The 17,954-nt window shown below is 42.8% G+C and overlaps 1 protein-coding gene across 4 annotated transcripts in view; it reads left to right on the forward strand.

Moving 5' to 3' along the window:
• The first annotated feature begins 779 nt into the window (after positions 1-779).
• hace1 (HECT domain and ankyrin repeat containing E3 ubiquitin protein ligase 1) overlaps positions 780-17,954 on the forward strand; it is a 46,436-nt gene continuing 29,261 nt past the window's right edge. The window contains exons 1-14 of one of the 4 annotated variants that reach the window (XM_015949503.3): positions 780-1,009; positions 2,665-2,719; positions 2,819-2,908; positions 4,150-4,254; positions 4,915-4,990; positions 5,075-5,206; positions 7,468-7,550; positions 9,375-9,471; positions 9,547-9,648; positions 9,725-9,831; positions 12,830-12,980; positions 14,556-14,866; positions 17,445-17,513; positions 17,626-17,713. In XM_015949503.3, coding sequence (XP_015804989.3) covers positions 919-1,009; positions 2,665-2,719; positions 2,819-2,908; positions 4,150-4,254; positions 4,915-4,990; positions 5,075-5,206; positions 7,468-7,550; positions 9,375-9,471; positions 9,547-9,648; positions 9,725-9,831; positions 12,830-12,980; positions 14,556-14,866; positions 17,445-17,513; positions 17,626-17,713 — 1,557 coding nt within the window. In that variant the 5' untranslated portion in view covers positions 780-918. Of the gene's footprint in view, positions 1,010-2,467; positions 2,552-2,664; positions 2,720-2,818; positions 2,909-4,149; positions 4,255-4,914; positions 4,991-5,074; positions 5,207-7,467; positions 7,551-9,374; positions 9,472-9,546; positions 9,649-9,724; positions 9,832-12,829; positions 12,981-14,555; positions 14,867-17,444; positions 17,514-17,625; positions 17,714-17,954 lie in introns of those variants that run through there. The other 3 variants (XM_054740658.2, XM_015949504.3, XM_054740659.2) reach the window with 3 other exon arrangements.

Genomic DNA, 17,954 nt, shown 5'->3' on the forward strand with positions numbered 1-17,954 from the left:
TCCTGGCTCTGGTCTATTGGTGATCTTCTCAGTCCCTGTACCCTCAACAGGTCCCTGAGGTCCAGTGACCAAAGCCTACTGGTTGTGCAGCGCACCAGACTAAAGACCAAAGGTGACAGATCATTTGCTGCTGTGGCATCCAGACTCTGGACCTCTCTCCTCCTGAGCCTGAGATCAGTGGACTCAGTGGTCTTCTCCTTTAAAAAGCAGCTGAAAACTCACCTGTTCAAGCTGGATTTACCTGTTCATCCTATTGTTCCTCATGCAGCTTCTACCAATTCAACCTTTTTTGGGATTCTGTGATTACCTTTTTTCTTTTTCATTTGTATTCACATTTTTATCTTACCCCCCCCCCCCTAACATTTTAAAATCATTTAGATTTTTTAGTATTCTTGTGAAGCACCGTGTGACAGTTAACTTGAGAGGCGTCTCTTCTTTTTAATTATTGCTGCTGCCTATCATACTCGGGTGGGCCTCCCTTGGGAAATAAGAATTCAATCCGGCAAAAAAAAATAAAGAAAATTCATTCAAGTCTCTCTCTCTCTCTCTCTCTCTCTCTCTCTCTCTCTCTCTCTCTCTCTCTCTCTCTCTCTCTCTCTCTCTCTCTCTCTCTCTCTCTCTCTCTCTCTCTCTCCTCTGTCGTGTTAACTCCACCCGCCGCCCCTCCGCCTCGGCAGCCGGTTGTTAAATGATGTGGAGCCAAAGCGTTCTTACGTCATCAAAACAGGAAGTTATTTGCAACACGCTAGCGTAGCGTGTGGGACCATACCAAACCAGATAAATCAGCAGCGTGTTGGTTTTACTACCCGGATTGGTCGCGTTCGGTCCGCCTCCATGGACGTTGAACAGGAGCAGCACCACCTCGTTTCGGTTAAATAAACCCAGCGGCTAAGCCTCATTTCGGCGGACCGTTCGCCTATGATGGAACGGGCGATGGAGCAGCTTAATGTACAGCTCAACCGTCTGACACGCTCCCTCCGACGGGCCAGAACCGTGGAACTCCCCGAAGGTATTGTGTCTTAATTCGAGACTCAAACAAAGCCTAAAGAACCGTAACGACACTTTCATAGAGTGCGACCAGCTGCTTCCGGTTGTTCTGGCACATCCACCGAACATGAGCTGGGTTGTGACCTCACACACACCTGGAGGGTTCAAGTCTGGACCAAACACAAAGGATCAGATCGGTGCCTTTGATTTTGCGGTGCTGTTCTGTGTCCTTGTCATTTTTTCGTAGAAGGCGCTTTTCAAATGAACTCTACGTATCACTTGGAGTAAAAAACCAAGAAAGGACAACAGTTTTCCATAAGCAGAGGCACTTCTTCCTAACTATGTATTTTGATTCTTGCTGATTTACATCAGTCCATTATGGAGCTTCAGCTTCTGTACTAACTTCTACATACCGGTCTGCCGTGGTAAAGCTCTCGATTTACCGGTCGATCTACGTTTCTACCTTCACCTATGGTCATGAGGTTTGGGTAGTGACCGAAAGAACGAGATCGCAGGTACAAGCGGCCGAAATTAGTTTTCTCCGCAGAGTGGCTTGGCTCTCCCTTAGAGATAGGATGAGGAGCTCGGTCATCCGGGAGGGGCTCAGGGTAGAGCCACTCCTTCTCCACATCGAAATGAGCCATTTGGGGTGGCTAAAGCTTGGTTTATGCTTGACGCATTCACTTTCCGCGCGGTGATGCGACTCGCGGATGGAACGCGCTTCACAACTCGCAGTGTTTATGGTTCGTGCGGCTCGTTTCTGCGGTGAGCCAATATTCTCCCAAACTGAATGGGGCAGCATGGAGCTCTATGACAAACATCCAACACTACACCATAGTAGAAGTAGAAATTACTGTTTACAACACGGCATTCCATCATTTTTAACAGCGTTCTCGTCTTTTCCGACAGTGCGAGCTATTTCTCTCCAAGAACTATTAACAACATGTTGATCACGGTGATCTCTGAGAGCTGAAGCATACAAATGTCTATATTTACGAACCTCTGCCATACTAGTTCTTGCCTGTCCGCCATGTTTTTCCGCGTCCGTCCGTCCTTCCGTCCGCGTGGTTAGAAATTTTCCGAGGTGCGCGTTGCGGAAATTCTGGGCCGTGCGGAGGCGCGGTGGAGTGGCGTGGTTGTTAAAATGACACAACGTTTCCGCGCGGAGCCGTGCGGACCTCGCGGACGCGTCAAGCATCAACCAACCTTTAGGCAGCTAGTTAGGATGCCTCCTGGACACCTCCCTGGTGAGGCTTTCCGGGCACATCCAACCAGGAGGAAGACCTAAAGGAAGACCCAGGACACGCTGGAGGGACTATGTCTCTCAGCTGGCCAAGGAACGCCTTGGGATTCCTTCGGAGGAGCTGTCCCAAAGTATGGGAACCAGCTGACGAGGGAGAGGGAAATGTGGGCCTCTCTGCTTAGGCTGTTGCCACCGTGACCCAACCCTGAATAAGTGGACGACGATGATGGATGGATACTTTATTTTTGTGTTTTTAGCTCCAGTAAAGTCTTGTCACCAAGACCTTGTCATTTGTGGATGTTCAGTTTCTTACTAAAATATGTAATTTCACCAAAATCCTGTCTGTCTTTAAATTACTGTTAAATCAGTCTTCTCCATTCTGATGGGATTGGTTGTAGTCTGATGTTATTAAGCTCATAAATGTTTCTTTACAGACAATGAGACTGCAGTGTACACCCTGATGCCAATGGTCATGGCTGACCAGCACAGGTAAGTGTTCCAGCACAGGCTGTGCTGGTGTTGTCTGACATTTATTACACATGTTACAGCTGAGATTTTGACTTTAACTGTTGCTGTTGTTTTGAAAAGATCCGTGTCCGAGTTGCTTCTGAACTCCAAGTTTGATGTGAACTATGCCTTTGGACGGGTGAAGAGAAGTCTGCTACACATAGCTGCCAAGTAAGATGGTTGGAATAATATGTGCAAATATAGAATTTCTCTACTTGGTTAAAAGTAATTTTAAGCTAAATCTATAAATACATTTTGGATGTCATTAGTTCAAATGACAAACCATTCATAAAAGATGATTTCTGGCTTTTTATTCCCAAGGTTCTCAACTGTTGACTTGTCAAGGAAGATAATGTTCTCAAATTTTTCGTTAAAGGTGTGAGTGACTGAAAACCAGTTTTAATAATTCTAACTGATTACAGTGCTATCTATGTCACACTATCACCAGAGATGATTTGTAGTTTTCACCGTTGGTCAATAACTTTTTTTATTTTAGTCAATAGCTTCTGCCAGGAATATTGTTGTTGTTCTCCTCCTCTAAAGACCTTGTTTATGCTAAAACATGCATTGTTGCTCTCTTCAAGAGCTGCAGGGAGCAAATGAGCCGTTCGATCACCAGTAATGACGTAATGTTTAACCCTCCCACTGTCCTAATGGGTGTGACCCCGTGAGGAAAGTTGACCATTGAACAGGGTTGATGGTTTATCCCTTGGGTCCATGTGGCAGGTGTGAGGAGTGAGCACCACCTCACACCTGCCACGTGGACCTCAAGGGAAAAGCCATCAACCCTGCTCAATGGTCAACTTTCCTCACGTGGTCACCCATAAAGACAGTGGGAGGGTAAAAAAGTTAAGAAATCATAACTCTGCAATAGTCCTCTATTTTTAAATTTACTGGGTACTTTGCACTAAGGTGTGCTGTCCTGTCTAGCCCTGTGTTATCTGTGAAGCTTGATGCATCCCAGATGCATGTTGGGTTAGGGTTGGGGTCAAAATTACATCCATGAACTTGAGTATGCGCTTGGTTGTGCCGATCTGCTTGGAAGCACAGTGTGACACGTTGGATATTCTTGGTCTGATTTTTGAGGACAAATGGACAAACAAGCGTGCTGCCTGTTGAATGTGACGTGTAGCCAATCAGAAAGTCAGGTTGATGGAAGTGCACTGCATGCTTCACCACCACCTTATACTCTGAAGTGATGTTGATCTTGTGAGATTTCCCATCTGACTGGGGAATGTTTGTGTGTGAAATCAGTTCCCGAAGCAGGAATCAAGCTAGAATATCAGTGATTTTGTTATTGCCATGTGTGCTCTAGCTTTGAAAATGGTTTGACTGTCCTGAATCCTGCTGTGTGAAATAGGCCTAAAGTTCCACGTTATTGTCTAAAGTTTTGGTGTGTTTTCCATGTTCAGCTGTGGGTCAGTGGAGTGCCTGGTTTTGCTGCTGAAAAAAGGAGCTAATCCAAACTACCAGGACATCTCCGGCTGCACCCCTCTCCACCTCGCTGCCAGGAATGGGTAGGATCTTTCATACTTTCTTGGAGCTTTTCTTCTTTTTTCCCTGTAAATTGTCAGGTTTTATTCTGCTTTTGTTTAATTTTACAATTTTTATCTGTGCATTTTCAACTTTTCTCCCCATCTTTCCTTTAAAGAGTTTCACATATTGTAGTTTTGTCCTTTACTCATATGAACTATTCAGATTTATGTTTTAAGTACTTGTCAGGTAAGTAAATGAATACTCCGTAATCCGTCGTATTATGAACGACTGATATTACTTTTCATATCAGCATTAATAAATATCACGATATAAAACAAATATGTGCCCCCCGGTAACTATAAAATGATATTTGTAGATCTTAAAGGTTAATTTTTTTTTTAAATTTTAATATAGTTTTCAAGATTCCCAGACAACCGATCAAAACTTCCAGAACCTCGGACTGAACGACTTAACACACACACACTCACTCACTCACTCACTCACTCACTCACTCACTCACTCACTCACTCACTCACTCACTCACTGCCTTGCCAGCCAACATAGTTAACGTGAACTGCTTTCAAATGCAGCAGGACCCCACCACCCAAACATCTCAACATGAACAGAAACACACTCGCATAGAACAACTCCTTAAATAAACTTAAAACTTTTCCTAACTTTTTCTTCCATTGTTTCTCTAGACAGAAAAAGTGCATGGCCAAGTTGTTGGAATATAATGCTGATGTCAACATCTGCAACAACGAGGGACTTACTACGGTGAGTGAACTCTTTACTTGTAGATGATCTGTTTTGACTTCACCGTATACAGTTTAAACACTGTCATGTGACTCTGTGCTGCAGATCCACTGGCTGGCCGTGAACGGGCGAACTGAGCTCCTGTATGATCTGGTTCAACATGTGTCCAATGTGGATGTGGAAGATGCTATGGGGCAAACTGCTCTACATGTAGCATGTCAGAATGGACACAAAACGGTAAGAAACACCCCTCTACAATTACAACAACTTGCCATTAATTCTAAAAGTCATTTGATCTGCCCGTATGCTACGTTTCTGAGACTTTTCTAGCCTGAGACACTGAATCTGCCAAAATAAATGTGTTATAAGCCCGTTCTAACTAATGTGATTTGTGCTATTTTCAAAGCAGATTGTATTTGAGCCTTGATGTTTTTATTGTTGTAGAGAGCCCATTCTAGACTTTATTTAGTTTCCTGTTGTCATTTGTGTCCAACATGGCTTCCTGTTTTATTCAAATCAACTGCAGATTAATTACATTCCCATTTAGTCACTGTTGAACAAACACAAAGTTAAACTAGTCCAAACTCTCACGAAGAAGAGTCCGAGACAGACGGGGTGGGGTGGGGGCATTGAGTTTGACTTAACGTAGTTTCTCACTAGTAGATACCTAAAGAACTGTGAACCACTGGTGGTCCAATTCCATATCCGTAACTCAGGAAGCAAATGTTCCATCAACATTAACTGCCTTGTCAAAAAAAAAGTCACACTCTTTCATTTTTTGTTGAACCACCTTTAGCTTTGATTACGGCATGCATTTGTTGTTTCAGTGGGCTTCTGCAAAGTCAAAAGATTTACTTCCACCCAGTGTTGCATTCATTTTTCAACAAGATCTTCAATTGATGATGGTAGAGTCTGACCGCTGCACAAAGCCTTCTTCTGCACATTCCAATGATTCTCCATGGGGTTAAGGTCTGGACTCTGTGGTGGCCAACCCATGTGTGAAAATGATGCATCATGCTTTCATACTTTGAGCCTGATGAATACTGGCATTGTCATCTTGGAATATATGTGTCATCAGGGAAGAAAACATCCTTTGATGGAATAACATGGTCATTCAGTAAATTCAGGTAGTCAGCTGACCTCATTCTTGGACCACATCCTGTTGCTGAACCTAGACCTGACCAACTGCAGCAACCCCAGATCATAGCACTGCCCCCACCGGCTTGTACAGTAGGCACTAGGCATGATGGGTGCATCACTTCATTTGCCTCACTTCTTACCCTGATGCACCATCGCTCTGGAACAGGGTCAGTTTGGACTCATCAGACCAAGAACACATATGGACACCTTTATGTTTCAACGTGTTGTTCATTATGGACAATCCATGACTAGCACAGAAGTCCAAAAACAAAACACAGCTGCGATTCAGATCAGAAGGGCTGTTCCTCCCAACCACACCTCTCCAGGTTTCACTATCATTGCCCACGTGAGCGTTAAACTACCCCAGTAGAACGAGGGGAGTCACCGGATGGAGCACTCTCCAGCACCTCCTACAAGGAGTCCCAAAAGGGTGGGTCACCTTAGCTGCAGTTTGGTGCATAAGCACAAACCACAGTCGGAACATATCCCCCCACATGTAGGCGGAAGGAGGCAACCCTCTCGTTCACCAGGGTAAACCCCAACTTACCGGCACCAAGATGGGGGGCAATTACCGTATTTTCCGGACTATAAGTCACACTTCTTTTCATAGTCTGGCTGGTCCTGCGACTTATATACCAAAGCGACTTATAAATTATGTAGGCAATACCGCGCTGCTGCCGGTCGGCTCCGACCCAGAAATGAGCTCCCCTGTCCCGCTGGGAGGGTTTCAAACACCGCTATCACCTGCTGCAGCCTGTGGCGGGGTGCTGCGGGCCGGCTCTGGCCCAGGAATGAGGTTCCCTGTCCCGCTGGGAGGGTTTGAAACACCGCCATTCTCTGCTGGAGACCGTGGTGTGCTGCTGCGCATACTGCTGTTGCAACAGCTGGTTGTTTATTCTGTTATTGTTACCGGTACTTGTCTTGCAATGTGAAATGCTTGGTCTCAGATTTTGTAAGAAAAAATAAAATTTCCCCCCAGAATGCGACTTATAGTGTGACTTATATAGCTTTTTTTCTTCTTCATTATACATTTTATGGCTGTTGCGACTTATGCTCCAGAGTGACTTATAGTCCGGAAAATACGGTAGTATGCCCACCCCTGCTTGGTGCCATTAATCCCAGCCAGGAGACACCGTTGATATCTGGGTTTTGCCTTGACAATAGCCAAAGGCTCGATAGCAACTGCAAATATGAGAGGCGACAATGAGCATCGCTGCCTACTTCCAAGTTACAAATGATCTGAAACTGTATTAATACGGACAGCTGCAACCTTTCTCCTATATGAAAAAAATATTTGATATAACGGAAAAGAAAAACCTGTCGTTTCTTCTGGTCCTTGTGTGCGTTTGTGTTTGCAGACGGTGTTGTGTCTTCTGGACAGTGGAGCTGACATCAACCGACCGAACGTCTCAGGAGCCACACCCCTTTACTTTGCCTGCAGGTCATACCACTTCTCACCAACCCCTTGTTTTCCTCTTTCCTCCGCTAACAGACTATCTTTCAGTCGTAACTTATTTCAAACCCAGCTACCCTTCACACATTATTACAGTAATCCATTTAATCATTTGTCTCCATTTCATTCTATTAATTTTTGGAAAATAATCTAATTGCTATTTTCCTTGCAGAAACTGTGATTTCAATTCAATTTATGATTCTCTTCAAATCATTTACAGTAACATTTACACACACACAACAAAAAAAGTCAAATCAAACCATCAAACATTACAACGTATTACTCAGATGCAAGAATGAAAACAAAAGTATGTTTTTCTAGGCTACCTGAATCTTTTTTCCCCACAAGATGACTCCTAACACAATAGACACATTTTTGCATACTTTCATTTACTAGAACTCTGCAACAGTTTCTGCCATCAGAAAAATTCCAATGATTTTGTGAAAGAGAACTTGCGCTTTCAAGTCCAACCACTTTGTCCCTCCTTCTCACACAGATGGACGGCCACGGCCATAAACAATGTTGGCAGTAGAAGCACCATGAACAGTGGAAAAACCTGGACAAACTTCCAAATTCTCCTGCTGCTTAAAATGTTGCAGCTAATGCACCACTGTTCCAGCTTGAACTTTGAAAGAGCTCACACACACATGCAGCCCACCCCAGCAGGTGCTCGCTGCTGCCGCTGTAGCACTGAGTGCATTTACATGCACATCAGAAAACTGAACTATTACCTTTAGAGAGAAAAAAAGTCAGGTTTTTAAAATGCATGTAAACACTTTTGTCTGGCTGAAGGCGATCTGATTCAAATCGAGCTGAAGTTCCCAGATAATGCAGTAGAAGCCTGACTTTCTCTGCATGTAAACGACTCAGTCGAGCTGTGACCGGTTGGACACTCGCCTTCCGGAAGTGACGAGACCTTGGAAGCGGTCTTCTGATAACTTCACAATTTAACACGTTTAACACCATCTAACAGTACAGTACATGCAGAATAAGCAGGGCTGCAGCGTTGTTGTTCATTCCTTTGACCGTTGTGGATATCCTGTTTTTAATTCCGTCTGATTCACTCCAGACAGTGTTTGGTTGCTGTTTGTGTTGCTACAGGCCAACAGGAAGAATACCGACACAAAAAGACGCATGCCACTACTGACCTTAGCAGAATGCAACACAGTTAGTTCAAGATTTAATTATTCTAACGTACGTGTAAACTAGGATAAGGGCTCCAAGTTTATTTGCTGTAGAACTCCGGTCCTCCTCTCTTTGCTCCTACACACCTGATTGAAATGAATGAGTAATTAACAGACCTGTGCAGAGTTAAGGAGGGGATTAAATTAGTCTATTCAGGTGTGATGGAGCAGGGAACACAGAAATCTAGCAGGATGGTAGCCCTCGAGGACCGGAGTTGGTGACACCTGCTGTTGATCTACTTAGATGCACATGTAAACTCACTGTCCGTTACAACCTGGGGAAAACCCCCTGAATATGTAAGTAGTTAACACAACAGATCCTGAGTCGATCAGTAGCACAGCAAAAAAAAAAAAAAAAAAAATAGCAGCTTTGGTAATCACGATTGTGTTGTCTGAAATTGCCATTTCAGTCAAACGACTGCCCACCCCAGGACTCCCCTAAAAATGAGATTTCAGCGGCACCTTCTTGGTTAAACTTTGTTGTGGCGTACCTTCCCTCCTTCACCATCTTTTTCTGATACCTCCCATCTTTTGAACAGTATATAATGATGTTTTGTTACCTTGAGAACATGTTCAGCTTTTACTGTTATTGTAGTGAAACTTGTCTGGTATGAAACTCTGTCCTTAGCCACGGCCAACGAGATACAGCACAGATCCTTCTCTCCCGAGGTGCCAAATATCTTGCAGACAAAAATGGAATTACACCTCTGGACCTTTGTGTGCAGGTAAGTAGAATTTCTCTCACCTTGTTAAATTTTCATTGACGGCTGTAGTTAGTTTTCTGTCCGTGTTGCTTTCAGGGTGGGTACGGCGAGACCTGTGAGCTTCTCATCCAGCACCACAGCAGGCTCTTCCAGACTCTCATCCAGATGACACAGAACCAGGACATGAAGGAGAACATGGTACTGGGTTTGTCTGTAAGTTACTGCACAGGTCTCATGTATAAAATTAAGTGTGTGTTCTTGTGTGTGTGTGTAGCTCAGGCAGGTTCTGGAGCATGTCTCCCAGCAGAGTCACAGTCAGTACCACAGGATCCTGACCAGCCTGGCAGAAGTAGCCACCACTAATGGACACAAACTTCTCAGGTATGGTTTCCGATTTCTTTTATCTGCTTGTGTCTTGTCTTTTAGAACATACCAAAATCTCAGATATCCAGTGTTTGGACAAATGTGACATCTTCATCATGTGATGTTAGGTGCTATGTTGAGATGTATCTCATCTGCTGGGCTTGTCTGTTTATTTTGAGTGGGTGTTGGTGCAGTTCTCTGACATGATCAAAACATCCTTTTCATCGCATAATATCTATATAAAGAGGTTATAAGAAGCTTCAGGATGCTCTTGATTCCAACAATAATTCCACTAATCTTCTCGAGCCCCAGTGAGTCGTGGAGGATGGCTGCTTATACTGAGCCAGGATCCTCTGGAGGTTTCTTCCTGTTAAAAGGGAGTTTTTCTCTCCACTGTCACTAAATGCTTGCTTAGTATGAGGATTGCTGACACCAGCCAGTGACTTGATGCAACCTGCTGGGTTCCTTTATATAGGAAACTTTTTTCTGATTGGTTTAATGAACTGACCTGTATTGGCGTGTTTACTATGTGAAGTGCCTTGAGACGACTCTTGTTGTGATTCGGTGCTTTATAAATAAACTTGAATTGAATTGAATTAATTCCAGTCAGGTTTTTGAAGAGCCCACTCTACTCATGGGCATTTTCTGTATAGCTAAATATTGCTAATGCACAAAACAGGGTCTGAAAATTTCTTAAATGGTAAATGGCCTGTATTTGATATAGCGCCTTCTAGAGTCATGGAACCCCTCAAGGTGCTTTACAACACAATCAGTCATTCACCCATTCACACACTGGTGGGGATGAGCTACAATGTAGCCACAGCTGCCCTGGGGCGCATTGACAGAAACGAGGCTGCCGAGCACTGGCGCCACCAGTCCCTCCGACCACCACCAGCAGGCAACGTGGGTTAAGTATCTTGCCCAAGGACACAACGACAGCGACAGACTGAGCGGGGCTCGAACCTGCAACCTTCCGATTATGGGACGAGCACTTAACTCCTGTGCCACCGTCGCCCCAAGTACTTGCCCCTACAGCTTTTGACCAGCAGGAGTTAGCTGACATGCAGGCTGATATTTGTTTTATAAGATAAACAGAATATAAAAATTCCTGCCTAAAGCCCCTTTAAATATTATCTTTAGATTTGAAATATCTGTCATCCCTGAGCACCGTAATGTAGCTGTTTTTGGATGGTATCATTAAAATGATTATTGCCACTTCCTCTTTGCCCCCACCTTCAGATCTGACCACTTCTTTTTAATGTTTAGTCTTGTTTGTCTTCCCTGATTGCCCCGCGGCTCCCTCACACTCATAGAATAAATCTGCATAAATGCTGTGTCCTTCAAAGGCAATGAAAATGTTTTTCTGTGCCTTTACCTCACCCACAAACACTTCGGTTTTAGTCTCAATGAAACTGTGTTTTTTAGACCTCTCAGGTGCCATGGTTACCTGTGAAATGCCTCAGATTAGCCTGATTATGTAAATGCTAAATATTCTTCAGGTACCTTTCATTGTCCACTTAGGGCTGAATGTGGGTGTGTAGGCAGTGCCATTAAACCCACTTTTAAATCTATTATCAGTTACTGCGAAACGTGGTGTTCCACAGGATTCTGTTCTCGGTTCTGATTTATTTGTTTTTCATCTGCTTTGTTTGTGTTGTCTTAAAATCTTTTATTACAGTTTCTTATCACTGCTTACTGCTATTATCGGTCTACAATTAATATTGGCCAGTATCGGCATAAAATATTAATATTGGAAAATATCGGTAATGGTTTTCAGTCTTTTAATGACCCAACATTTATCTACCTTACACATATTATACATCAAACTCTTCAGCTGCTTCTCCTCTCTCTCAAAATGTAAAAATATGACTGATCTGAGGTAAAATTTTTGAGACAATGTAGTTTATTTGGCACAACTTGTGAAGTAGAAATTGGCCCCGTGTAGTGACTGTACGCTGTCCTAACGACACATTGCTATGTGTAGCTAGCCAGCTAACAACCAACTAAAGCAAAAACAAGAATCTTTACCCAAAGCTAAGATGTTTTTCTTGTCTGAAGATCTTTATGAACGTTTTCTCACCATAGCTGCAATATACAGAATAAGAACTACATTACTAACAAGTACACAAACCTTTGCTTCAAGCTTAAGGAGAATGAGATTCAGCTGCTGCTGGAGACAAAATAAGTGTGACAATTTTCCTATTACTAATTTACATTTCATTTTTTACAAAAACGTTTAAAATGTAAGCATGCATGTGATGTTAGTAACCTAAATGTTTGTTTTTCTTTTCTTGTTGGAAGGGGGAACAACATACAGTGCTCAGCATAAATGAGTACACCCCTCTACATTTGTCAGAAAACCTTGAGTTTTCTTATTCAGATTCAACATTTTCTATGAGACACCAAACTACAAAATACTCTCACAAACGTGGGCCATTGGCTGCAAACCAGATTTGTTCATGTTCACACACAAAGTGATTTTCCTAACAAATCCATTCAAGCCCATGTTGCAAAAAGGAGTACACCCGTCCCTAATTATAGTCTTAGGAGAAAAGCCACACTTAAGACTACAAAATTCTAATAAACGGGCATTCAACCACAGGTGAGTCTAATGATTCATGTAAGAGGTGTCCAGCAGACAGGTGACTATAAAAGGGCATTACTTAACAAAGAAAAGCCCTTCCCATTTCATGCTGTCAGCAATGGCTCCACATGGAAGAGAAATGTCACAACATGTGAGAAAGGAAATAATTTCTTTGCACAAAAATGTTGAGGGCTATAAGGAGATCAGCAAATCTTTACATATCAGTCACAGTACTGCAGCAAAAGTCATCCAAAAATGTTAGAAAGATGAAAGTGCAACCATCTTACCAGGCCGTCCTAACTTACTGGGATTTCCTGTATAATAGCACAATAAATGAAAACCATCACCAACTGTTTTATTTCAGATTACGCTCACTCTTAAATCAGTCTTGTTGGTGGCTATAACTGTTCATGTTTCCACTGTCTCCTCCAGCCTGTCTAGTAGTTTTGACGTCCAGATGAAAAGTCTACTGAGAATTGTTCGTATTTTCTGCCACGTTTTCCGTTTGGGCCCTTCATCCCCCAATAACGGCAATGATATGGGTTACAACGGCAACAAGACACGTCGCAGTCAGGTCTTTAAGGTCAGTAGGAGGAGCCCATCCTGGTCTAACTGTGTATTGTCAGTGAACTCTTAGAAGTGAGCTGATGACATCACACCACCTATCTATAACATAAGCATCTCAGCTCATGTCTGGAGGGGTCCTGACTTCCGTGCTTTTGTAAACAATGTTTGTATTTCACAAACTAAGTACTGTAATTGGGATTTTCCACCACATATCAAAATGTTCTTGGATGGCACCTAGGGCTTGTATAAATTTAGGGATTGCATCCTTCCAATTATGCGTTTTAAGGCCAGTTGAAACAGTGACAAGTCTAAAATCGTAAATAAATAAACGAGAAAGTCCAAATTCAAAAGATACCCAAAATGTGACCTCAGTTGTGTCCTTGTTCTTAAAAATGAAGGACGAGTCTGATGCATCCTTATTAGCAACGGCTATCCCACGAGTCGTCGCTGGCCAAATGAGACTTTTGTTCTGGTAATAACTGGGGGACAAAGTAGGAGACAAACCCATGTAAATATGTAAATGTAAATATATTAATATCTGTCAGTACAAAAGATAAAGCAGTTGTCTTGTTACGCAGAGTTTGCATAGTTCGGAAAATACATTTTTAGTCAAAAATTAGACATATCCTTGGAACAATCTCACTTGGTGGGTCGGGGTGTAACGATACGCTTAAGTCGTGTTCGGTTCAGTGTTTGAAAGAGTTTGGTTCGATAAATTTTCAGTATATTATTATTATATTTATTTATTTAATAACATCTAAAGCCGCTCCTATAGTGAGCAGAACCAGGTGTCATCACAGGCTGCTGATCAAGCATGATGTCTTTAATTATTTCACACTTTATTTCTGCAGCTATGAGTGTCACGTTCATACGGACGAGTGCTGTTTGACTGTTGATGCTCTGTGTTTTTATTTCTGCAGCGAACCTAAAAAATCACCTCACACCGCCACGAGTTTCTTCTTTAAAATGACGCTTCGTTCAGCGTCTCTACAGGCTCCAGCAGCAGTGACTGCCAGCTGGTTTGATCCGCTCTGAAAGTCGTTGATCAGAATTTGCAGATCACATTTATTAAACAGAGATCAGGCACGTGCAGCCATCATGCGTCACTCAATACAGCGTCCGTGCAGAAACTCGCCTAGGAACTTTTATCTGCTGCTCTTTAATCACGCAAATTAAATTAATTATTTAGTGGAAAATGAACCGAAACTGTACGCAAGTGGACCAAACCGAAACGGTTCAACACCCCCTTCCCCCTCGTGAACCGTTACACCCCTAATGGTGGGTCTCCTATTTCTACATGTATTGCAGCTTAGTTTAGTTTCAACATCTGTGTTGCGCCATCGTGGTTTCTAGGAGATGGGACAAACACTGAAGTAGGGATTGGAATTAATGTGAAGGACAGACTGTCCAGTTCCAAGTGTCCTGAACATGGGTAAAGTTAGGACTTTACATGGGTAAAGTTGGGCTTTTACATTTTATTAAAATTTCTTGATAATGTAAAATGTTCCTTTTGTGCACACATCAAGCCCACTGCTGTTCTATACATGAGAATGTCTTCTGTTTTATCTCATCGCCTCCTGTGTGTCTGCAGCCCTTGGAGCTGCTCTGGCACTCTCTAGATGAGTGGCTGGTGCTCATCTCCACAGAGCTGGAAAGGAGCAGGAAAAGCTCCTCGTCCTCCCCCTCCTCCTCCAGCAGCGAGATAGCCACTCTGCTTCTCAAGCAGCGGAAGTCTGAGCACGCTGGTACCACGCAGGAACTCTCCTCCTTGCTGGATCACCAGATCGTCATGGAAGCGGAGGCCCATGCTGACGGGGAGGACGTGATCTCCATGACAGCCAGTCGGCTCAGTGCTGTCATCCAGGCCTTCTACTTGTGCTGCTCATGTCAGATGCCACAAGGGTCAGTTCTCATCTCTTCAGCATAAATAATCAGATCAGTCAGCAAAACATAACTTAATAATCTTTGGATCTAAACAAACAGAGCTTCATAAATTCAAATCAAATACATCCAGGTGTAAAAATAACATTGATATTTTTCGAGGGCTTTAAAATACCCATATTCGGATGTGTTTGTCTTTTATATTATGTCACATCAATAATCATCTAAAATCATATTGTAGTGAACAAAGGTCAAAGAATGGCTCAGATGTCAGAGGTCATGAGCCTTACACAGAAGAAGCTGTTCCTCTTGTTTGGACTTTGAGGCTGTTTGAATCATTTTCCTGAGGGAAGTAGGGTGAATAATTCCACAGCTGGATGTGTGGGGTCCTTCATTCTTTATCTGGTTCTGGTTATTTTGGTGTGAATGTCTTCTAGAGGAGGCATGCTGCTGGTGGTCATTTTTGGAGCAGATGTAAACATTCGTTGGAGCTCCTTGTCAGGACCAGTTCAGATAGAAGATACTCTTCCCCAAAAAGAAGTTACCTCAGCAGCACTGAGACCATCACTGTTAGTCTCCTCATGTAATAGGGCTGCTGGTGACCTTGTTAAGGATCCTGGTTGTATTCATATAAGGTTAGAGGTCATGTGCAGGACCCAATGTTTGGCCTGTTTCACAAATGGGGTCAATGTCTGCTTCTGAAGTCTTCAACCATTTCTTTTCATCCATCCAGGTTGTGTTTTACCCACCAATCAGCTGCTCATCATTGTTAGAGATCAAAGCAGGATGTTTTTACAATGAACATATGTGAGGAGCGTAGGAGGAGCTTATCCTTGGGAAGTTCTCATGTTGAGGACAACGGTGGAAAAGGAGACTCCATGGGTCTTCAGACACATGTCTGTCCATCAGGAAGTCCAAAACCCAGTCTCACACCGAGTTAATCTGACAAGAGGGTTGTTGATTACAGCAGCTACCTGACATCAGATATTATTTTATTTAATATTACAACATGCACGTGTATATTCCGGTGTATCCAAGTTATCCTATTAAATCTTTGCTTCCTACCTTGTTTGCCAGCCATTTAAATAGAACATTTGTATAATAATCCACAGCAACTGCTATAGTATTGCATAATACAAATAAGTAAAACAGATGCATCACACGCACACATGCACATGCACACGCACACACACACACACACACACACGCACACGCACACGCACACACGCAACATAAACATTACATCCAAAATATAGCTCAGTAGAATTGCTGTTGGTTTCTGGTTCGTGATCCGATCCGCGGATGGCTGCAGCCTGGGCCGGAACCAGCTTTCACCTTTCCTGGTTCTTTTTCTCGCAGGGGAGATTCGCTGGGAGAGCACTTCAAGTTACAGCAATCACTTTAACTTTACCACACCTATATTTCAATGAAACAGTGAGGCAGTGATTCACTTTGAACTTGATTATATAAAATGCAGAAAAATGGTATCGAGTCTAAAAACAGGCCTGGACTTCCCGGTAGGCTCCAGAAATAAAATTACACATTCAGGGGATTATCTTAATAGACTACAGACACTTGACACTAGTCAGTGACTCGGTGCAATTTGCTGGGTTCTTAAATAGGAAATCTTTTACTTATTGGCTTAATGAACTGACCTGTTATGGAATGTTTACTGTGTGAAGTGCCTTGAGACGACTTGTCGTGATTTGGCGCTATAGGGAGCCTAAGTCATGCCCATCTACTTCCGGACCATGGGTTCCCGGAAGAACAAAAAAATGAATGTAAGTCAATGTGACTAAAAACGCTATTTTCTAATTCCGCTTGTTTTGTGCCATGGATTTCACATATGATGTCAGTGAATTTTAAAGACACATTTTGATACCAAGAACAGGGGAAACGATATTTTAGGTTTTGTGTGAAAATAAATTCAGGACTACAAATGTGCGAAAGTGACGTCATCAAATCAGACACTGAGAAAACTGAGGAAAAAGGGCTGTAAGTTCAGTGAACTTCCCACAGGAGGAAAGAACCACAATGAATCTGGTCATGTGGTAAGTAGCAGTTATTTTGGGGAGAGGAGATTATGATGCGACGTCGATTTCCGGTGTGTAGTCATGCTAATTGCGAACTTTTACAAGCTAGTAGATCTCAAAGTATGTGACTGGCGTGGACTTGCATAAATTTTTTCATTCTTCCGGGGACCCATGAGCTGACCGGAAAGGGGGGAGACTTAGGCTCCCTATAGAAATAAACTGAACTGAATTGAATGTAAGCTTGTGCCAAGATGTATTAATGTTTGCTTTGTAACTGGACAGTCACTACAATTCTGAAACAGAAATTTGCAGCCTTATAATTAGTCCACAATGAGGTGCCCTTGACATGAAATAAGGGACACACTAGCCTTGAATAGGCTGTCAGCAAAATTGTTATGCCCCATCAGTAAACTAACCAAGGTCAACGGTGCATTCTGATCACACCACTGCATGTGAATCTAACGCCCTTTTAAAGCTGCTTACCATAAGAGTTCTGGATGAAAAATGTCTTCAGTTTTTCTCACTATTTTTCTTTTCCACAAACTTATTTCTTCTACTTTATCTAGAATGACTTCGCCTTGTTTTATAGAGTTTGTCTGCAAGCATGATGAGGTTTTAAAGTGTTTTGTGACCAGGTGAGTCAGTTTCTTTACACATTAGAAAGGATAGTAATCCATCTCAAATTGGTTTCCTCTGTTGTCCTTTCATCCTCTAATCTCTGGTTTGTTTCTTCTTCCTTCTCTGTAGAAATCCAAAGATCATCTTTGACCATTTTCACTTTTTGCTCGAGTGTCCAGAGTTGATGTCACGTTTTATGCACATAATTAAGGGCCAGGTAAGACCCAACACAGACTTAAAAAGGCCTAAATGCATTAGGTGTACACCTTACTTACCTTAATCTTATGACTGTGGAGGAAATTCAATCGCTTTCAGATGCAAGGGTCACTGTATTTGTGGGTGGGAAATGTCGCTTCAAAATTATATAACATAAGATTTCCTGGAAATGTGTGGTAAAGATCCATCCATTCCATCCATCCATTTTCATCCGCTTATCCGGAGTCAGGTCGTGGGGGCAG

This window comes from Nothobranchius furzeri, chromosome 5 (genome assembly GCF_043380555.1).
Source record: "Nothobranchius furzeri strain GRZ-AD chromosome 5, NfurGRZ-RIMD1, whole genome shotgun sequence".
Classification (NCBI taxonomy): Eukaryota; Metazoa; Chordata; class Actinopteri; order Cyprinodontiformes; family Nothobranchiidae; genus Nothobranchius; species Nothobranchius furzeri.